Here is a 20,639-nt window from a genome sequence, read left to right as displayed (position 1 = left end):
TATTATTATTCATGCAAAATAGTGTCCCTGCATGTGTGTATGTGCCCATGTGTGATCACATACACACACACATACATACACACACACTTCATATATCCAAATGGTGAAATTCAAATGATGTCGGAGGACAAAATAAAAACAGATGTCTTCTTTGTTGGTGTTTTACATTATCATGTGGAGTTTCTTGTTTATGTTGTAATGGTTGTTTTAGCATCCCTTTAAGATCTAAGGGTCATTTCTCTCTCCACTTCCTAGAAAAGTGACTGCATCAAGGCATTTAATTTCCTGAGCCTTTGTCTACTCACACATAAATGGGGTAGTAGTAATACAAGGCTGTTTGACTGCAAGAGTGTATGTGAAAACTCACTGTAAAAAGTAAAGAATTACACAATAAATTGTCTACTACTGTGCTTAAAAATCAGGACACTGTAATTGCTTACATTAAATAATTATATTATTATTTTGGATCAAGCTGTAAATTATATATTTGCAAATCCTTATCCATTCTGTTCTTTTATATGTTCTGCCCTCAAAAAAAGCGGGGTGGGGTGGAAAGACCTGCATTGTTGTTTTTCTCCCCATTTAAATTGGAGTCTCTAAAAAAAAAGTCAAACAGTTAAAATAATTTCACTTTATAATAAAAATCTATGAATAAGAATAAAACTAAATTACAACACCTAATGTATTAATGGCATGACTTTAAACACAGTTTAAAGTGCTCATTCGATGCATGGATGTGTCTATATTATTCTGTTACAGGTGCTCTCAACTCTCTTCTCTCCTTAGCACACAGATTTTAACTGTAGCACGATGCGAAGGGAATTCTGTATTGCTGACCACATTTGCATGGTCAGCTCTGAACCCTGGGAACCACAACTGCAGAGACAAAGACAGGGAAAGGGGGAGGGCAGAAGGCAAGGTCCCTGGGACAGGGCCACCCATCACAGGGCAGTCCTGAGAGGCACCAGGATGCCAGGCAGTGTCCCCTCCCTTGAGCATGCCACCCTGTAGAAAGAGGTCCCAATTCCACCATACGTAACACCATCGGGTCTTGGAGGCGGATGTCACATGTGATTAGTGGGGAAGTTTTTAGGTTGTGGACAACTAATCTTTCTACTGACAAACAGCCCAGTTCCCGAGGAGGTGGCCTGAAAATACTCGAAGCAAAGAAACTTCAGGTGGAAAGAATGAACGAGGCTAAAAGGGCCTGTTGTTTAGTTCCTACGGTTAGTGACAAACTGTCATACGGTAGCTGTTCTCGTGGGAAAGGGTGGCAGAAAGGAAAAGATTGGAGGAAAAAAAAAAAGCTGAGGCTGTTTCCACAGGGTGCCTCTGGTTCAGCAGTAAATCACTTGTACACTCTAATAAATCTGTAAAGGTGTTGCAGATAATTAACAGATGCTGTTCACAGGAACGTGGAAAAATCAAGCCAATTATCAAGCTCATATGCAACTGAGAAATCATCCACCATGTTAAATTGCCAACTGGTATTTAATCAATCGGGCACATGTAGGAGAGAAAATCAAAGGTAATTTAGAATTCCATTTCCTACTATATCAGAAGAGGTGGTGGGGGGAGTGGCAGGGAGACACAAAGACCCTTTACAGAAGCATCTTTCTGGGCTGTGTCCCTTTCTATCTCCCAGTAGGGAGCAAAGCAAGCAGGCTTCCTTGGGACAAGGCTGGAAGCCTTCGCGCGTGTCCTGCTCAGCAAGGGAGGGGATGGCCCTGCACAGGGGAGGCAGGGCTGGGGGGACGCGACCCGACGTGGCAGGAAGCGTGATTTTAGATCAGCTAACGGATAGTTGCCGCCAGGCCCAGATGTTTTATGCCCGGGTTTATTCCACATCATGCCACCTGCCCTTCTCTGAACATTTCTTTTAATCACGTCTGGTTTTATGTGAAGGCCCCACCAAAAAATAAAATAAACAATTCATAGGCAGATCATTCCCAAATCTGAATCAGTTTATGGATTCCAATTTAGTGTTTCGGAACCCTCGATTCACGTATTTCATCACTGATCTTCGGGACTCTTTGCTCATGAAAATCAACCTTGACGTGGGGCTCCAGTCAGTGTCTGGGAGAGCACTGGGTAAGCATCCTTTGGTTCTCTGGCCCCCGAAAAATAAAAGAGAAATCCCACCTCCTGCATCAGTCACGAACCACCTTCTCGGTATTTGTGAACAAAACAAAAAATGCCCTTCTTAATAATAAACCGCACTAGCCTTTTAAGTGTCTCATTATTGTGCAGTCATTCAGTACTCACCATAATAACAGTGATAATAAAGAATTCACTTGGTATGCATATGGATGCTACATCAAGTGCCATTGGTATTCAACTGTAATTTAGCATTAGTTAATGGGCACTTAAAATGCTACCCAAATGATTGATACTGCAGTACTTTGTGGTGCCTCAAACTCTACATAAAACACTTACTTTACAAGTGTGAGCCAAAATCATTAAATTAATAAACCTTACCTTCTATAAGTTTGGGATTTGGAAAGAGGGGATTATCATTTAGAGAACTTTAATATTAACATGCTAGAGACGGAGAGGCGTCCAAATGAAAAACATTCTCTCATTAAAAAAAAAAAAAAAAAAAAAAAAGGAAGAAGCAAACAAAGACAGTATACTTACTTTTAAATTACAGGTTCAAAGCGTACACTACACTGAGGAGTTAAAAATAACAGCTGGACCACCAGTGACTAATGACACAATCTGGTCCTTCTAGGTGGCAGCGAGGGTTAAGTTCTCAACTCTTGCCTTGGGGTAGGTACTCACACTTCACACATGCATTGATGCAGAAGGGTGGACAGGGCTAGCCTGGACATTCACTTCCCTGAGGAAATCTGCTCTGGGGAGAGGTCTGATAGGACCTGCTTGCTAGCACAGGGGACAAAGACATTGCTTAGGATGAGAAGATGTGGATGAAAGGCATACTTGCCATTTCTAGCCAAAGAGCAAACCGTCACCATCATGTTGTAGAACACTGAAAAGAAACTCAGTAATTTAAAAAGTAGTTTTCTATTTTACGTTACACTTTTTTTTTTTCTTTTTTTGCACAGTGATTAGGCAAAGTGTCTTAGCTTATTTCTGAGCTCTTGACTATGAATGGGAGAGATGCTTTTCTCCCTTTGCAGGGGGGAAAAGCACTCTGTCCTCTAAGCATTAAGTCAGCTGCTTTTCTGGACAAGGAACAAATCTGAGCTGGATTTGGAGCTGACAGTGAGGGCAGGATGACTGCCCACTGTAACAGAAACCATCATGGCTGCAGCCACACTATTCCCTGCCAATCCAGCTGTGTGATGGTGGTTAAAAAAGTAATAATAAAATCACCAACCTCAGAATGCTTTCGCCAAATGTCTATGTTCTTGCGCTGAGCTTTCGAGAAATGGTCCCAAGCTTTTTGTCTGGTAGAAGCGTTGAAAACGGCCACAATCTGCTCAACTTTGGTGAACAAGGAAGTCAAACAAGACAAGTAATTTATGTTGTGATCACTCTAGGGAAGCAAAGCAAAGACACTAGGAGTCTATGGATGATGTCGCAGCAGAAATAACATCATCAATATCCATCCAATTTGTGCCTTTTTGTACTTACATGTTAGCAAGGTTGGGGAGGCCTCCCTTCATGTCTGTCTCCATAACTTTAGGTTAAAACAAATTCTAAATATGACTGGGAGAAGTTCATGGACATCTGCTTCCAAGCATTTGTTACCTCTTGTCTAAAAATATGACTTGGTACATCTATACACCTAGATCTACAGATACACAGGCACTGGTGTCGACACACAAATATAGATATACAGATCAAGTAATGCCTGGATTGGGGCCTTAGAAGTGAAGCCCGGGGGAGGGGCTGAATGAGGAAGAGCCAAACACATCTCTTTTTAGCTTTTGGTCTCGATCCCAAGAACCCCAGTGCAGCCTGCTGAAGACATTACCGTGTCCAAGTTCCAAGTTGGGGCAATGAGTAGTTGTGTCATATCTCCCTTCGGTCTCAAGGCCATTTTTACTCCTTGGTCCCCTTTTCTCCCCGTTGCACCCATTATTAAAGCCAGCCCTCCAGACCTCTGGCAGAAAATTGGAGCCACTGCCTTTACTTCAAGACAGACCAAGGCTCACCCAACCAGCAGCACCGCATGCAGATCTTATTTCAACGCCATACGGCGTCCTTTGTAGCTCATCATGGCCACATACCATTCTCTGTTACTCCATTTTAACTTTCATAAGGCTCTCCTCCCTCTGGCTCCCGACACCCTGGAAGTTCTAACTCTAACACTTTGACTTGATTTAGCACGTCTGTGGCTTCCAGGGGAGGCACTACGTCCATGATCAATGTTGAAGGGTGGTGAACAAATGTAGACAGGGAAAGGGATGGGCTCTTAGTAGTGGATGTGAGAGGCGGGGTCAACCAACTGCAGATTCCATCTTGCTTAAGCAGTTATTGATCTAGTAAGCACGGGATTAAGGAAATTACAGCACTGAATGAACCGTATGATTAAACCTGAACTCCTAAATATTTAGTTAGGAAGGCACAGTCAAAATGAGCTTCTTAGGGATGCTAATGCTCTACTTAACATAAATCTTTCTAAAGTGATTCCCAGGGCTCTATTCTAAAAAAGGACATCAAAGCTCTTCCAAATCTTCCAGGTGTCCAAGGAATGTCACAGAGTAATAGAATAATCCCCACAGAAGAGCAAACACCTGGTGCCCCAATTTCAAAAATTAGAAATAAACAAGCGTGTGGTGGAGGAAAGAAAGAAAGCAGAGTCCCTTCACTTACCACCTGGTAAATATCTTCTAATGCTAATAAGCAACTACTTCTCAATCTATGGGTGATTTTCACAGGGGCTTTTACCTGGACCTTTTTCTAACTCAAGAAGATCGCAACTCCAAATCTCCTTATTTATCAGACTTCATCATCATGTCTCCTGATGAATCTGTTGCACGCGCTTGTAACAGGAGGATTTCAGCTAAGCTCGCGCTGCCCTTGGGCACGTGCAGCTCCCCTCTCCTGCCTCACCTGGAGGAAGTAACGCTGCCAGACTAGTCACAGTGAGCTGCTCCCAATCCTGACCTTCCCCTGACCACCGACCCCCAGGGCTCTGCTCGGATGCACTGCCCGCGGCTGGCCGAGGAGACCTGGTTCAGCCCCACTGCCTGGGCTTCCTATGGCTTTGCCTGCAGGGAGGCGGGGATCATCTGGGGCCTCCAGATGCCTGCTGCACGGGCAGCACAGAGCACTCGGCCCAAAATGCCCATGGTGGAATCCACTGCCTGGTGAGACTATCTGGCAGGGGTGGTGATCATGGGATTGTTAAAGAGTAATGGGTCTCATCGCTTTTAATAGTAGACCTCTTTGATCAGCATCCTTTAGAAGAGTAAGAACTGTGGTGTCCTGACACCAGGCCTGAGGAGAGAGGACAGGGAGGGTCGAGGCTGAGTTATCTGGGTGATAGAAGTCAAAACTCTGCCATCAATCAGAGAAGGCTGTTAATAAAGGGGATACACTAAAGAGAAAATTACGTGGTCATACATGCGTGTGTGGAGTGGGAGGCAGGTAAGAGAGACCAGTAATGCACTTGGAGGAGTACAGAAGGGAAGGTACTTAGAAGAAAGACTCTGCACAGGTTCAAGGGTAAAAATGGATCCCCTAGTATCTACTGAAGGCATGTACTCTTGCAGATATTCCCTGTTTGAGGATAAATGCCTCAGTTATTTAGAACATGTTATTACCATATTCCAGGGTTTAAGTTCCATTCATTCGTTCATTCATTCATTCATCCATCGAGGAAACATCTGAGATCCTCCTAGTTACCAGGCATTTGACTGATTGCTAGAAATGTATGATTGAGACAAAGTCCATGCCCTTGATGAGACCACGGTCTCCAGGGAGCAAGAAAGACAAGCAGATAATTATCTTATGCAAGAGAGGTATGGATGACAGCTATATGGGGACACAACAGCTAACTCAGTAGATGGAGTCAGGGAACACCCCCAAAGAAAACAACATTTGCTAAGTCTTAAATGATGAATCAATGCTTGCCCAGTAGAGAAGGCAGGGGCATCCCGTTCAGAGGTGGCCATGGAATTGTGAAAGGACCTTGTGTGAAAGTAGCTGGTGGGGATAGGGCTACAGCTGGGTGGGAATAAGTCAGGAAGGACCGTGTATGCCAAGCCAGACTGTGACTTTATACTGTAGGCTAGAGGAGGCATATCCGAGTAGGATTTGTTTGGGAGAGATGATGAAGGCTTGAATTAAGACAGAGCACTGGGATGGAGGGAGGAGCAAGGAGTCGAGAGGACACGGTGGCTGACCCGCTGTGAGGCTGGAGAGAAGACAGACCAGGGTGACTCAGACTTGAGAAGCGCATCAGAGACCAAGAGCACAGGTGGAGGTCTGAGAAAGAAGAGAAGGAGTTTACTTCTGGACAGGCTGAATTTGAGATGCCTGAAGGTCATCCAGAGGGAGCCAGAACACATACTGGAGGTTCAGAAAGAAGGCAGAATTCCGAGACTTATCTTGAATTTTCTGGGCCATTCTCCATTTCATGTAATTGTATTCTTTTCAACAGCATAATTAATGAAAAGCAAAACTAAATATGATTACTTTTATACTTCTTTTCTTATTAAGTTTCATACTTTCCCCCCACATGTTAACAAGTTAAAAAAAACCCTCAACCCCCCAAAACAAAAACCATGTAACTCAGCTTAGGTTTAAAAAATACTCGCACAGTATGTCTATGGTCCAGTTGACTTCTCTCATTTCTCTGCAGACTGTCCCTGAATCGGCCATTCATCTCGCAAATGAAAGATCTTGGGCACACAAAAGGACTCAGAAGACTGCTAGGGTCAGCAGGAATTCATCATCATTAGTGAAAAACGACCTCAAAGAGTATGCAGTAATGAATGTGATTCAAAGACGGCATATTTTTAAAACCATACATCAGGATGACCACTAGGATTGGTGTCCCAGGGAAAGACCATACTCTCTTCACTGTCTGCAGCAGGAAACACCAAAGAGCAAGTCTCTGAACCTGACTACCACTCACTACTTCTCCAGTACAATTCATACTGCTTTTTCTATACACAGTAAAACTACAGGTAGTTCCTAAGTGGAATCTTTAACACTCCACTTCACCGCTCAGCGAAGACAGAAATAGTAAACAAGATGGCACTGGCCTTCGTTCAAAAAGGTAGCGTGCAGACGTGGAGCTGAGAGCAGAGCAGATTCACATCGACTGCCACCGGGGCATTCACCACCCAGGGGGTCTACAGAGTGGTGGCTGCAGGGCCCCAGAAGAGCCTATAGCAATTAGAATCCTTCAGAAGTTTGGAAGTATTAACAACAGAAAGAGAGCTCCGTTAAGAGAATTAATATTTACCCTTCACACCTTGCAAACCGCCCTCCCGCAATTCTATGTGTTAACTTTGCCTAAGTTAGGTTATTTGAGAGAAATGAAAAAAATTAAAAGTGACTGATTTTTCTAAAGTATGCTTGAATGTCTGTCTTAGGTGTCATAGTAGAGTCCCTAGGACATTTCCAGCAGGTATAAGTGAACATTAGAGGAGGAAAAATAGAGCTTTGAGGAAATTGCTAATCACTCTTGTTAAAAGATAAACTGAGGTATATTAAAATTTTTGAAGTTTATTTCAACAAACGTGGATTCCAGTCGAGCGGCACCAAACCGGAAGTGTTTAGGAAGTGCACCACTGACAGGAGCTGGGGAGAGACTTACAGGGAAAAGGCAGAAGCAAAGCAAGGAGATTATTGTTTGGTTGTCTCTCAAAGCCTAGTTGGTTATTTGTGATTCGTTGTCCTTAGGCTTCCATTTCTTAACCTTGAGGCATTTACAGGCTTAGCTTTTGGTTTGCATACTTAAACCACCATGACATTAGAGCCTCCTCTAATGGCCTCTGTGTTTAATTAATTGAACACCCCACTAGTGATTATTCATTCTCTTATACACATAACATGCACACACATGCGAATAAATTCTTCAGCATTTGAACAAAAAATCCTAAGACTAGGTAATTTAACAACCTTTTTTTTTTTTTTTTTGTACTTTCCCCTCACCTCAAAATGTCTGGACATCTGCTGACTTCAGAACAGACTTCTTACATGAGAGAGAACTTTTATCAATTATCTTGAGAAGCACTTGTCTTCAGTCTTTTCAGAAAAGACAAGCTCAGAACAGGACATTCTGGGTGAACACCCAGAAACAGAACACACTCAAACAAGTTCCCTGGGAAGGAGCCGGGCACCAAAGCACAAAACCTCAGACTTCTGGGGGGTACGAGGCTCCTGATTCTTGAGCTCTGGGCAGAAAAGCCTTGCAAGCAATGAAAGAGAAAGGTTAGGTTCCTCCAAAGAACAAACCCAGACCTTTTCCTCCATGTGCTCCTGAGTGCGTGTCTTGAGTCCCCGCACCTCCTGCATCTTTTGTTCCAGCCAAGCAGCTGTGAAAGAGCTTTCAATCCATTTAGTCTCCCAAATACCAGGAGAAACCGATTAAGTCCGTATAGGCAGTAGGCCTGCCTAAATAGAGCACCTCAAACAAATCTTCCAAGCTGAATTTTTGTTTTTTAATGTTATCTAGGCTCCTGATAGAGCCTTAACTCTGTGGGGTTCAGAGGGAATTTTATTTTCCTTTAAGGGATAACGTTTTCCCAAATCCTCTGTGAAGAGCTCCTAAGAGATTTCCAAAGGCGTGTAACAGATGAAAGAGCTGAGTCCCCCCACTAGCGTTTTAGTGTTGTTTTTAAATACCACAAGCTAGGGTGGGACTGATGAGCCCCAGAGAATGGAGTAAGTGATTTGGGCCCTCTGGACGCCCAGAGTGAGACAGAGCCAGAGGGAGGAGCAGTTAGTGTTGAACACGACAGAGGAAGCTGCCAGAGTGATTCCCAGAGAGATCCCTGTGCCCTCACTTGCGTCCTGGGTCCTCACTCAGGAGCCAGTCAGTCTGGCGGGAAGCCCAGGAAACAGAATTAACTCCATCAAACCCATACATTAAGGAGGCACGGGCAGGAATTTCAAGTCAAGGAGGAAAAAGGGCATTCTGGGGTTTTTGTCTTGAGATGAGTAAAAAGAGCCATGCTGTGTAGCCCTGTGAATCCATTACAGCCCTGTTAAACCCGAGGCCCAAAAGCCACCAGCGGGCACCACGGTTCTGAACTTCCTGGCTAGATGAGGCCAGAAATCTGGTTCCTTTGGAGAGTGGGGTGTGGCTAGGAAGAAAAACATGCTGCTCAAATTATACAAAAAGAAACAGGGTGCTTTGGGCAAATTTTAAGCAAGCAGGAAACGGTGACATTGTTCCAATACATGGTAAGATATTAGGCAGACAGTGACTTTTGAAGCTCTGTATAGTATAAATCCCAATACACTTCAGGGAACTGTAGATACCCTTATTAATGCATCTGTTCAAATATTCTGGAAAGTAATGGAACAAAAATCCATGAAGCTATTATAATTTTAATGGTTCCTTACAATATATAGCATCTATTAGGCTTTTGAAAATCCAATCAATCATCCTGTCTGGATGATCCCTATTGACTAAATGAAAGTAATCTACGTATATAAGAAAAAAATGAATAAAATGAAACGTGAAAGTCTATCTTCCCATCCTGACTACTGCCCATCCAGTGTCTCTCTCTAAAGGTAACCACTGTTAACAGAGTATCCATCCAAAGAAAAAGTTATACATACAGTACACTATGTGTAACCTTGTTTGACTCACATAAAGTGCTAATATTATTGATATGTGCACTGTGCTGTATCTTGCTCTTTTTTACTTAACGTATCTTGGAAATCTAGTGCTACGTGTATTATCAGTAAGGCTGCAGTGAACATCCTCAGACATATTTTCTGACACATTCTTAGCTAAATATCTTTATAAGAAATTCTTAGCAGTGGAAAAAATAGATAAAAGAGTGCATGAATTTTTAATTTTTGAGAGCTATCGCCAAGTCACCCTCACATTTTATGCCCACAAGTGTTTTTCAGATTGTTTTCCTATCCCTTGTCAACAGGTGGTAATCAAGTGTTAAATTTTGCCATTCCTGATCAATGAGAAAAGGCCTCAATTACGTGATGGCCAATTCTCTGAACCCGAGCTATCCACATTTACAGTTTCCATTGTGAATCACGGAAAGAAGTCCACAGACTCATCAGAACGGCCCTTTTTATCAGTAACTGGCTTATTGTGAAGACCGATCATCCAGCAGGAAGGGAAGAGACCTGGTTTCTGGGTATCCCTTCTCCTTTGTGACCCTCAAAATGGTGACCCTGCTTTCCTCTGGGTCACCATCAACTCCATGAGTGGTGCCAGGAAAATCAGGTGACAGTAGCTGGCTATTTCTGATTATTTAGACTTACTGGGCCAGGCACTATGCTTGATGATGTAAAACAGTGGTTTTCAAAGTGTGGATCCTGGACCAGCATTGTGGGCATCACTTGGGAACTTATTAAAATGCAAGTAGCCCCTAGACCTACTGCACAGAAACTCTGGGGGGGGGGGCCCAGCAGATTCTTTTTCTAAAAACATTTTCCCCAGTTTTATTGAGATAGATATAACTGACATACAACACTGTGTAAGCTGAAGGTGCGCAGCATAATGATTTGCGGTATGTACGTACCATGAAATGATTACCACAAGGTTAGTTAACATCCGTCCTCGCACATGGTTATAAGTTTTTTTTTCTCGAGATGAAAATTTTTAAGGTCTACTGTCTTAACAACTTTCAAATACACAATACAGTATTCTTAACTATTGCTGTCGGGCCGTGCATTTCATCTCCGGGAATTACTTATTTTATAACTAGAAGTCTGTGTCTCTTGCCCTTCTGCACCCCTTCCCTGCAACCCTCAATCTCTGCCTCTGGCAACCACTGATGCAGCACAGTCTGTTCTTCCAAGGTCCCCGGGTCATTCCAACGCATAATGAGGTCTGAGAACCTCTGATTTAAAACATTACCTCATTTAAATTCCCCAAAAACGATCCGAGGCAGGTGCTATTATTATGCCCATTTCACTGAGGAAGAAACTGAGATTCACAGAGAGGGTATCATTACCAGTCATATACTTAGCAAGTGGTGAAGCTGGGAATGGAAAATAGCATCTGAGCAACTTCAAACCGTGCATTTATACCCATTTGTATATGCATTTGTACTATGGGCCAAAGTCTTACGAACACTGTGGAGCATACCGCGCCAGACCTTTCACTAGGCACCGGGAATCCCAGTATGAGAACTGCCGAGAGGGAGGCTGCAGACAGTGCCAAGGCGGGCAGGAAAGGCTTTAACAACAGCTGGTCCAAAACGTTAAGGTGAGCAGAATTTTCTACTGCAAAGAAGACGAATATTTGCGGCTGTGATGGGGCAGGAAGCTGCACTGAGCTCTGTCCAAAAGTGTACCGAGGAATGTGAAAGACAGCAAGGACGAATCCCAGGGTCCGGAAAGGGGGCCCCTGCTCACCTGTCTACCAGACTGCAACTGACTCCTTTCGGGGTGCGTGCTCAGCACACGCTTTCATCTAAAATCCGTGCTGTCCTACTTTTGCTTATCACTGTTGTTGAATCAAAGCCTCAGCAGGCGAAGCCTGAGGTGGGGCTGAGGGAGAGCTTTTAGGGGTCGAGGCGTTGCACAGGGTTTCTGGGGGCACGTGGGCGGGCAGGGAGGGTCATGCAGCCTGCATTTCTGAGGCCGTAGCTCCACCTCTAAGCAGCTGTGTGGCCTGAGAAACCTCCACCTGTTTGAATCCCAAGGTCAAGGGGGGTCAGTCCTGAATATCCTTCCTACCTCTGCCATCCCGTGGCACAGGGGTCTGCGAACTTTCTGTGAAGGAACAGACAGGATATATTTTTGGCTTTGCGGATCACAGGCTTACCTGCTAGAGCAGGGGTCTGCACACCTAAGCAATTTGTCTCCTGAAGTAGATGTTAAGCCATGTTGTCTGTGGCTACCCTGTCACGAGTCTCCCTGGACAGTGTTCTTTTGTTTGAGTACAAATACTAATCGACACTTCTTTTTCAGTTGCACAGAGAGTCAAGAACACATCATATCTGCCTTCAAGAAACTTTCCTGACACCTCACTTTTCCTCGGATCTAGCTTGAAAGTGTCCTGGCTTTAAAAGATTTTCGTGATTTTTTTTTTTTTTTTTTTTACATGTGATTCCTTCCGAAGTAGCTCAGTGACGTGTCCTCACACGAGCCCCCTCCCCCTTCCCCTCTCCCTGATACTGGGCAGTGGCTTTTTTCCCCAAGTCCCTACAACTGGGCTGGGATCAAGGTAGCAAGATTTTCATCCTTAGCTCCCGGGAGTTACGTATTTCCTGAACTTCTGTGTTTCACTCAACATTTATATGTTAATTCTTGAAATCTAGCCTTCTACAATGCTTTATTGTTCCAGAGTATAAGACTTAATTTCTCTCTCATATTTTGCTATCACTACATTTTAAAAGAAATGCAAATATCAATAGTGTATTACTTGGCTCAGTCACATATATATACATGTATAGATACATATATATATATATATATATATATATATATATATATATAGAGAGAGAGAGAGAGAGAGAGAGAGAGAGAGAGAGAGAGTGCACCTATATATATAGATACGTGTGTGTGTTACATATATTTATATATACATATGCAGGCTGAAAGCCAATACCAAAAAAGGCTCAATTCGGTTCTGGCAGGCTTCCAGAATCTTCTATCAGCTTTGCTGTCCTGTGAAATAGAAAATTCTGTGCTCATCCTTGATTTGGAAGTTTTTATAAAAGGTATTTTCTCTGGACATTTTGTCCCTGAGAACACAAAGGTATTTTTTTTTTAATGAAAATTATGTTTGTAGCACTTAAAACACTGGCGAACACAGCCATCTGTATAATTTTGAGGAGAAATAGAAGACCTGCTGAGTCGCTAAGGCAGTCATGGGGAATTTTTTTCCCATGGATGCATGATAGCAATGAGGACCGCAGACATGGGAAAACATTTTAACACGTCATAAAATTCTTTTTCGACAGCAGGGACATGGGAGCCAAATTTCCCCTAGCGGAAATTAAAAAACAAAAGAGTTTAGCTGAGATGTTCCTAAGAAGGAAATGATTTCAGAAAGAGCTTTTCAGGCAGGAGAAACGTGGACGACAATGCCAATCGGCCTGAAACGGGGGTCGAAGTTCACAGGGAGATCAGACACCCCTCGCATTTCACTCCAGCACTCAGTGCTCTACCTGGCACTTAATAGGGACCCGATAAATATTGTGGATGAGTTTCATCATTCATTCAAACGCCTGAGGCTTTTCCGATTTTAGTCAAGAAAACAGATGAGGACGTGGCAGAGGAGATGCAAGATACAGCCTCTCTGACAGGAGTTTTGGCGCATCTGCAGCACCAGCAGGAGGCCACACACACTCTCAGGGGGCAAAAGTGTCTTAAAACTTACAGTACTGCCCGGAGATGTAACCTCCGCAGCCAGGCAGGGTCGGGACGGGCACGGAGAGTGTCATCTGATCCTCTGTTCTGTGATCAGCTCCAGAGTTACTGACATCCCGGCGGGTACTTGTTGTGTGTAGACATTCAGAGATGTTCAAGGGTCGAAGGTGTCGATGCGATAAGGACAGCCAAATTTTCAGAGTGGGAAGAAAGCCTAGGGGACTGTCTGGTCAAACCCTTTCACCGCAGAGATGAGAAAACGAAGACTTAAGGAGCTTCAAGGCCTTTCCTAAAGTCACCTGGCTAATTTATGGTCAAGCTGGGATCACAACCAGGATCTCTTGGTGCCTGGTCTAAAGACTCTCCACTGTCGGCTTTTTTTCGAGATCTAAGATGAGGCTGATGCCGTTTCCTATCATAAATGCACGAAACAAATCTGCATGATAGTTCTAACCTTCCCAGTCTCCAGGTTAAAAGAACATCAATGACAGTGCTCTAATACTACTTCTGCAAAATTCTCAACTCAAGTATATTCTATGTATTTTACTTTTAAGGAGAATGGTATATTAGATCAAAGCCAGTTAAGATCACAGTTTACCCCCAAAACCAACATTTAGAATGTGTTTCGCAGTTCTTAGGTTCCAGCCCAATTTCCAACACTACTTTCATTTCCACCTGTGACATATAATCAACAACCAATATTTGTATACTGAGGTGCTTACAAGAATGTTGCCTGAAAGCGGTGCAGTGAGGCAGGAAAAGAGAACAGCAAACGGTCTCTGTCTCTGCTTAGCCTAAAATCTTGCTGGAGGAAAAAAACCTAAACCCCAAACCTGATGCTTGAAAGAATAATCAAATGCCCAAGTAGACAGTACCGACAGGCGCTACAGAAGGGAGGAGAAAGGGAGGCGCTTATGCATAGAATAGAGAGAAAAGATTCATGGAGGAGGTGTGATAGGAGCTTCGGTTCTGGTCTGGGGAGGAGGGGAAACACTTCAGACAAGGGATGGGGAGGAAGTACGAGTGCGGAGGGGGGAAAGAGGGTCGTGCTAGAGGCAAAGACTCTGTTTTCTGACCAGGTAGCAGCTCTTATATTCAGTGTAATGCCAGCACACTTCTTCACACCCACCTGTAAACTATAAGCTTACACTTATCCTCCTCTGATCATTTTCATTTTTCATAAACACACACGCACACAGAGAAAGCGAACTGTCCAAGGAGCCAAGAGTCCCGGGTTCTAATCTGCCCATAAAGTGCTAAATGACAGGGGCCTATCAGGGCTGCTCTTGGAACCTCAGTTTCCTCCTCTATAAAATGAGGGGGCTTGGGCCAACGAGGGTCTGAGGTCGCCTCCAGCTCTGACACTCAACGATTTCTAGTTTTCCGTCCTGCTAATACTATGGCACCTAATCTTAAATTAGTATTACTAAGTCCTTCTCCATCACCGTCTGCTTCCTGTCTGCCTTTTCCCCACTTTGCTCCCTTCCCTCTCTCCTCTCTTACCAGGAAGTGTGCTGGGAAATTTCGAGAGTGGGACAGTCATGGAGTGTTTAAATTTTCATCAGATGTGTGTGTGTTGTAACAAGGCATGGACAACTGATCAACCCGGCACGCACATTAATAACTGAGTGTTGTGGAACGCGCCTCCTCAACTTTCTAAATAGCTCTTCTCGGAGCTTGGAAATGACAAGCTTTGCTCGGAACTGAAAACCTGAACGTGGGCGGGCCTATGGGGAGTTCCTCGGACGTATAAATGTTTAAAGAGCAAAAGGAAGATCAAAACCTGAAAGTCTCTCCGTTGGGAAACATGGGGGAGTTTCTGCCCAATGGATACACTGAGAGGTGACATAAAGATGAGATAAGGATGATATGAGAATAAAATGACATAAGGATGAGATGATTCAGCCGTACTGAATTTTTTTCCCCTTTCTTTATATATAGTGAATGAGATCTATCCAGCCGGCCCAGAAAGCAAGGGAAAGCCCTCGGTGCCCGCACCGGTTTAAAGGATGCTCTCATCTAACATCTTTGAAAACTGCACGTCCGTTGTCACAGGTGAAAAGCGATCCAAAGTAGAAGCGAATGGATGCCATACTCCCCAAACTCTTGGCTGGGTTTAGTTGCTGCCCTTTGATGCTTTATGCCAAGGCTCAGATGGAAACAATGCCTATTTGATTATATTTACACAGCCCATCCTGGGGTGAAGGCCAGAGATAGGAAGAAGGTTAGAATTTAGACAAATGGTGGCAGAACTGAACACCAACAAAGCTAGAAGGTAACTGCTGGCCTTTGATGGAGACCTTGAAATAAATCTCAATCTTTCAATTACTCATGGCTCTTGGTTTTTTTTTTCCCCCTTTGAACAAATGCTATCTGTTCAAATATGAAAGCAAGGATAAGCAAGGCAAGGAGATATGCACATTTAATCCATTTTAATGGACTAACGTGCAATGGCATTTCCCTTCTCCTGGTCAACCAGTTGGCTATTTCCAACAAAATCTATATAGGGACCCACACTGTTACTGCGCTTGGAGCTTTGTAATGTACCTGAATGTTCCTGGCAGTTGTACGGTGGGCCCTCTCTTCAGGACACCAGGCCAGCCCCACTTGTTGTAATAAACTAGCTCAACAATAGACCTGCTTCCAAACTGCCTATGAACGACTCCCTGAAACTTCACTTTCTAATGGAGACGCTGCCATGGAATGCTAGGAGCATAACATTGACGTTGTGGGGATCTTTTACGTAGGAGGGAGCAACTGTCAGATAACCGGAAGATTTCCAGCCACTTTGGAGAAAGAAAGCTGAGATGTCATTCCCGAATCCCAGTGCTTTACAATCCTAATCTAATTCTGAAAGAGAAAGCCAAATGTGATTCCTGTGGTGTCTGCCAGAAACATTAAAGCCGATAAATGGGGGTGTGACTGGTTCTACTTTTGGAAAATATGGCAAGTATGTCGATTGCTGTGGACTTCCGCAGCTATTATTTTAGAGGTAGCTCCGTGTATGGACACCAAACTCACCCTGAAGCCACTTGGGGAAGCAGAAAATGCGGTGGAGACAAACAAACATAACTCCACCAGACATGAAATGAGATATATTTCAAAATTCAAAGGATGAGGAAATGTACACACACCTGCCAGGCTAGTCAGGTTACTGCTAATATTTTTATGGTGAATTTCGCGTTAGATTTTGGTTCCCCTTTCCATCTGGGGAACTGTCGTCTTTGTAAGAGCACATAAAAACGAATGGAAAATTCTGAGCTTGCTCAGTGAGCTATGGCATGTTCCCGTTCTACCTCACAGGCTTAACCCCAGCTGAGGCTCACACTGAAAGTATCTGCCATCTTCAAGTCATCCTGAAGGGTCCTGGCTATTGAGGATTCACATGAAGGCCCCTCAGGCCCTCTGAGGCTGGGGCGTGTACCCCCTGGACAGCTCTGGGGGCTGTCAAGTTCAGCTGGGGTTTTCACAATCCCTGTTGATATCTGCTGGCTGCTGAAACACTTCCCAGAATCAAATTACAGGGTTAAGGGGGGAATCTCTTAAACAGTAATAGGGAGATGGGGAAGGTACAGGTTGTCAGACAGTGACAACTGGGGAGATGTCAACATGAACTTTTGTGTTTATTCTTCTACCCCAACTCTCCTAACATCCTCTAGCCTGTTACCAAGTGTCTGGTAAAATACAGCAGCTTCCAACAAAAGCATAGCTGGTGAGCTCTTCCTTCAACTTGTTTGATTACACATGCAAGGTGAAACTCCGTTATCCACAGACAGTGCTAACACCAGTGCCAAACTGTTCTACAAGGTTCCTGGAAACTTCTGAGCTTACTGTTTCAGGCTTACTTCCTGCCTTCCTTCCAATGTACTCATTCATTCACTCACTCATCCACCAAATATTTGTTGCATATTTCCATGTTCCAGGCACTTGATATATATCGATGACTGGGAGAGATGTGTCCTTTCCTTTGTGACGTTTATTATAACAAACCAAAACCAGAGAATTCATTAAGTCATACCCATTTGGATAAGTGCCCTGAGAAAGCTGATGAGATGCAGGAATGGTGAGCCTGCTAGGAGAGGATGGATCAGGAAGGCCTCTCTGAAAGGGTGGCCTTACAGCCAAGACCTAAAGGATGAGAGGGATGGAAGCATGCAGAGTACAGGGAAGAGCACATCAGACAGAGGGAACAGATGTGCAAAGGCTCGGAGGTGGGAGGTAGCTTTGACGGGCTCGGGAAAAAGGCCAGTGGAGATGATGCCTCGTGAGGTGAGGGAGAGCTGACGTTGAAAAGGGAAGCACGGAGAGCTTAAGGCTCGGGAGAATGAATGTTATTGTAAGTGCAATGGGAATCTACTCAAGGGATTTAAGTGGGGAAGACGTGCTCTGAATTATGTCAGACAACGTGTGAAAAATAGATTGAGCTGGAGGAAAGGTGGAAAGGGAGGAAGTACACATGGCAGAAACTGCAAAATGTCTCTTTGTAGCCATTCTCCCCTCCTTCCTAACTCGGAGAACTCCAGTTTTATTCTGGAGAGCAATGGGCCCAGTCAAAAAAGTATATTTGCCATTTTCCTTGTAGCTCGGCATGGCCACATGTAATAATTCTCCACAAGACATAAATTGAAGCCTACTGGGGATCTTTGGGCAAATTTGCTTTCCTGCTCTAAAGGTGCAACCCCTTCCTCTTCCTTTCTTCCTCTCCTTTTTCTTATGTGATTCCAGCTTGTAAAAACAAGATGTGATGGCAGGAGCAACAGCAGCCCTCTTAGACAACTATCTAAGAAGGTTAATATTGATAGTATCACAGAAACCTCAGGCCTGACAGCCTTAAACCACTGAATCAGTGCCAACAAATCTGGGTTTCACTGTGTATAAAAAGAAAATGCTCCATTTGTTAAGATAAAGTTTGCTTGGGTTTTCCATTACTTACAGGTGGACACCATACTTAACTGACAAACCAGGCTCTTATCATCGTTCAGGCAGCCTGCATTTGAATGGTGGCAGTGAAAATGAATAAAAGTGGGTCAGTTTTGAATTGTTGAAACAATGGGATTTCCTGCTGTCCTATATGTGGGCTTTGGTGGTGAGGGATGGTGGGTGTGAAAATTACTTACAGGATTTTGGTCTGCAAATTTGTTAAAATGGGAAGGAAAAAACCAAAGAAGGATAGGTTTGAAGGTTAAAAGAATTTAATTTTTGGTATTTTACAGGTGAGGTACCTAAGTGTTATCTATGATAGTAATCTCCATTCCTGTGGTTTCCATGAGGTGGGATCTTCCTCCAAAATTCCTAGTCCTGCTCTAGCCCTTCATTCTCTTCTTTTTCAGGGAGCAAGTGAACCAGCCTGCCTGTACAGGGTACAGTGGGCCCTGGAACAACACAGGTTTGAACTGTGCAGGTCCACTTATATATACTACAATACTGCATCATCCATGTTTGGTTGAATCTGCAGATATGGAACTGAGGACAGGGAGGGCCGATTGTAAAGTTATACTCGGATTTTTCATCCTGCAGAGGGTCCAAGCCCCTAACCCCTGTGCGTTGTTCGAGGGTCACCTGTACTCACTCCCGTCTGCTTCTCCACGTGTGATGTGGTACATGTGGATACAGGCTCCACAGGAAGAAGCCTGTGGTCCTCAGAGCTGCCTGTGGCTGGATGCTCAACCCCCAGGTCCAGCATCAGGAAGCCCATCATCGCTGCAGATCTCAACCCCATTATCCAATTCAACTTTTATCAGGAGTAAAACACTGACGTTTGTATCCCCACGTGCTGGGACTTCTTTGTCTATCTCTCAGTGGTTTTACACTTAGGTTGGCTGCTACCTGTATAATACTAGACACATCCCATTCTTTCAGCCACATGATGGGGGGGCTTTTTTTTTAACGAGTGCCTCTTTCAACAGGTATCGCCAAGATAAAACCAAAATCCCTCCCCTATTCTAATGTGTGGCTGCCTTCCTGTCTTCCTTGTGAGAGTCAAGGATTGAGTCTTCCCTGCCCAGTGGGACTGTAAACCGCACGGGAATAAGGATTTATTTAAAACTGATGCTAGTGAGCAAAAGGTAATCAGTGATCATCCTACTGTTCAGGCAGTTGGCTTCCTGCCATAACTTGGTAGCAATTGTATTATTATTATTATTATTATTGTTATTATTATTATTATTTTTTCGGTTCTCGGGCCTTTCATTGTTGTGGCCCCTCTCATTGCGGAGCACAGGCTCCCGGACGCGCAGGCTCAGCGGCCATGGCTCACGGGCCCAGCCGCTCCGCGGCACGTGGGATCTTCCCGGACCGGGGCACGAACCCGCGTCCCCTGCATCGGCAGGCGGACTCTCAACCACTGCGCCACCAGGGAAGCCCCGCAATTGTATTATTAGAATGGTGTGGCCTTTCCCTCTCTCCCTTTTCTCTGCTACCAACCCATCCTACCCCACCTACTAATCAATGCTCTGCTTCCCTCCTTTAAAAGGTGGTCTGGGTGTTAGTGGACTTGAGCCTAGCCCTAGTAACCCCAACTTCAGAACCGCTGGGCATACACAGTCTGGTAAAAGGTCACTGCTCGCCACCAGGGAATCTAGGTAAGGTGTCTGACAATGGGCTCTACGAGATACAGCAGTTCCGCTTTTCCTTTTGTGTTTTTGTTTTTTTTTGTTTGTTTCTTTCTACAAAGACAGGGTGTCCAAGGTTGGTCTCATACTGGATATCTGGTCACTTATCAGAGTGTATGTTTGGGAGTTTCCTTATGTGACATTTTACGCTGTGGCAGAAATGGTCTTTTGACAACAGCAAAGTCATATGAAACACATTTACAGTTAAGATTCTGGTTTTTCATACCCTCCTCTCTTTCCATCCTGACGGATACATTATGGCTGGGGTTTACACTGATGAAAGAGGTGATGGGCGTTTTGGAACACTGTGTCATTGAAAATAATACTTATGCTCAGAATGAATATGTAAATTGCACATGTTGCCGTCCCGTGCGGGGTCCCGCACCTGGTGTGGAATGGAGCGCGGCACCGTTGCTAGTGTCATTCAATAGCTTTTACCAAGCAAGGGCACATCAGCAGCCGTGAGGCATGATGCCACTGTGACATTAACTACAGACACAGAGCGCCCCTAAAAAAATATATGTCCTTTGTTTCGAATAGAGCCCTGGGTAATTTCCCTAACTATTGTTCCACGAGAAAGCCCCGTTT

General features: G+C 44.2%; 1 protein-coding gene across 11 annotated transcripts in view; it reads right to left on the bottom strand.

Annotated features, from left to right (window-relative positions):
• The window catches only part of ENOX1 (ecto-NOX disulfide-thiol exchanger 1), a 615,060-nt gene that overhangs the window by 123,266 nt on the left and 471,155 nt on the right, over window positions 1-20,639 (bottom strand). For all 11 annotated transcript variants that reach the window (XM_059042210.2, XM_067016825.1, XM_067016827.1 and 8 more), the window contains one exon: window positions 3,341-3,447. In XM_059042210.2, coding sequence (XP_058898193.1) covers window positions 3,341-3,447 — 107 coding nt within the window. The remainder of the gene's footprint in view (window positions 1-3,340; window positions 3,448-20,639) is intronic.

Source organism: Kogia breviceps, chromosome 16 (assembly GCF_026419965.1).
Source record: "Kogia breviceps isolate mKogBre1 chromosome 16, mKogBre1 haplotype 1, whole genome shotgun sequence".
In the NCBI taxonomy this organism is placed as follows: domain Eukaryota; kingdom Metazoa; phylum Chordata; class Mammalia; order Artiodactyla; family Physeteridae; genus Kogia; species Kogia breviceps.
This window is presented reverse-complemented; position numbering and strand designations above follow the sequence as displayed.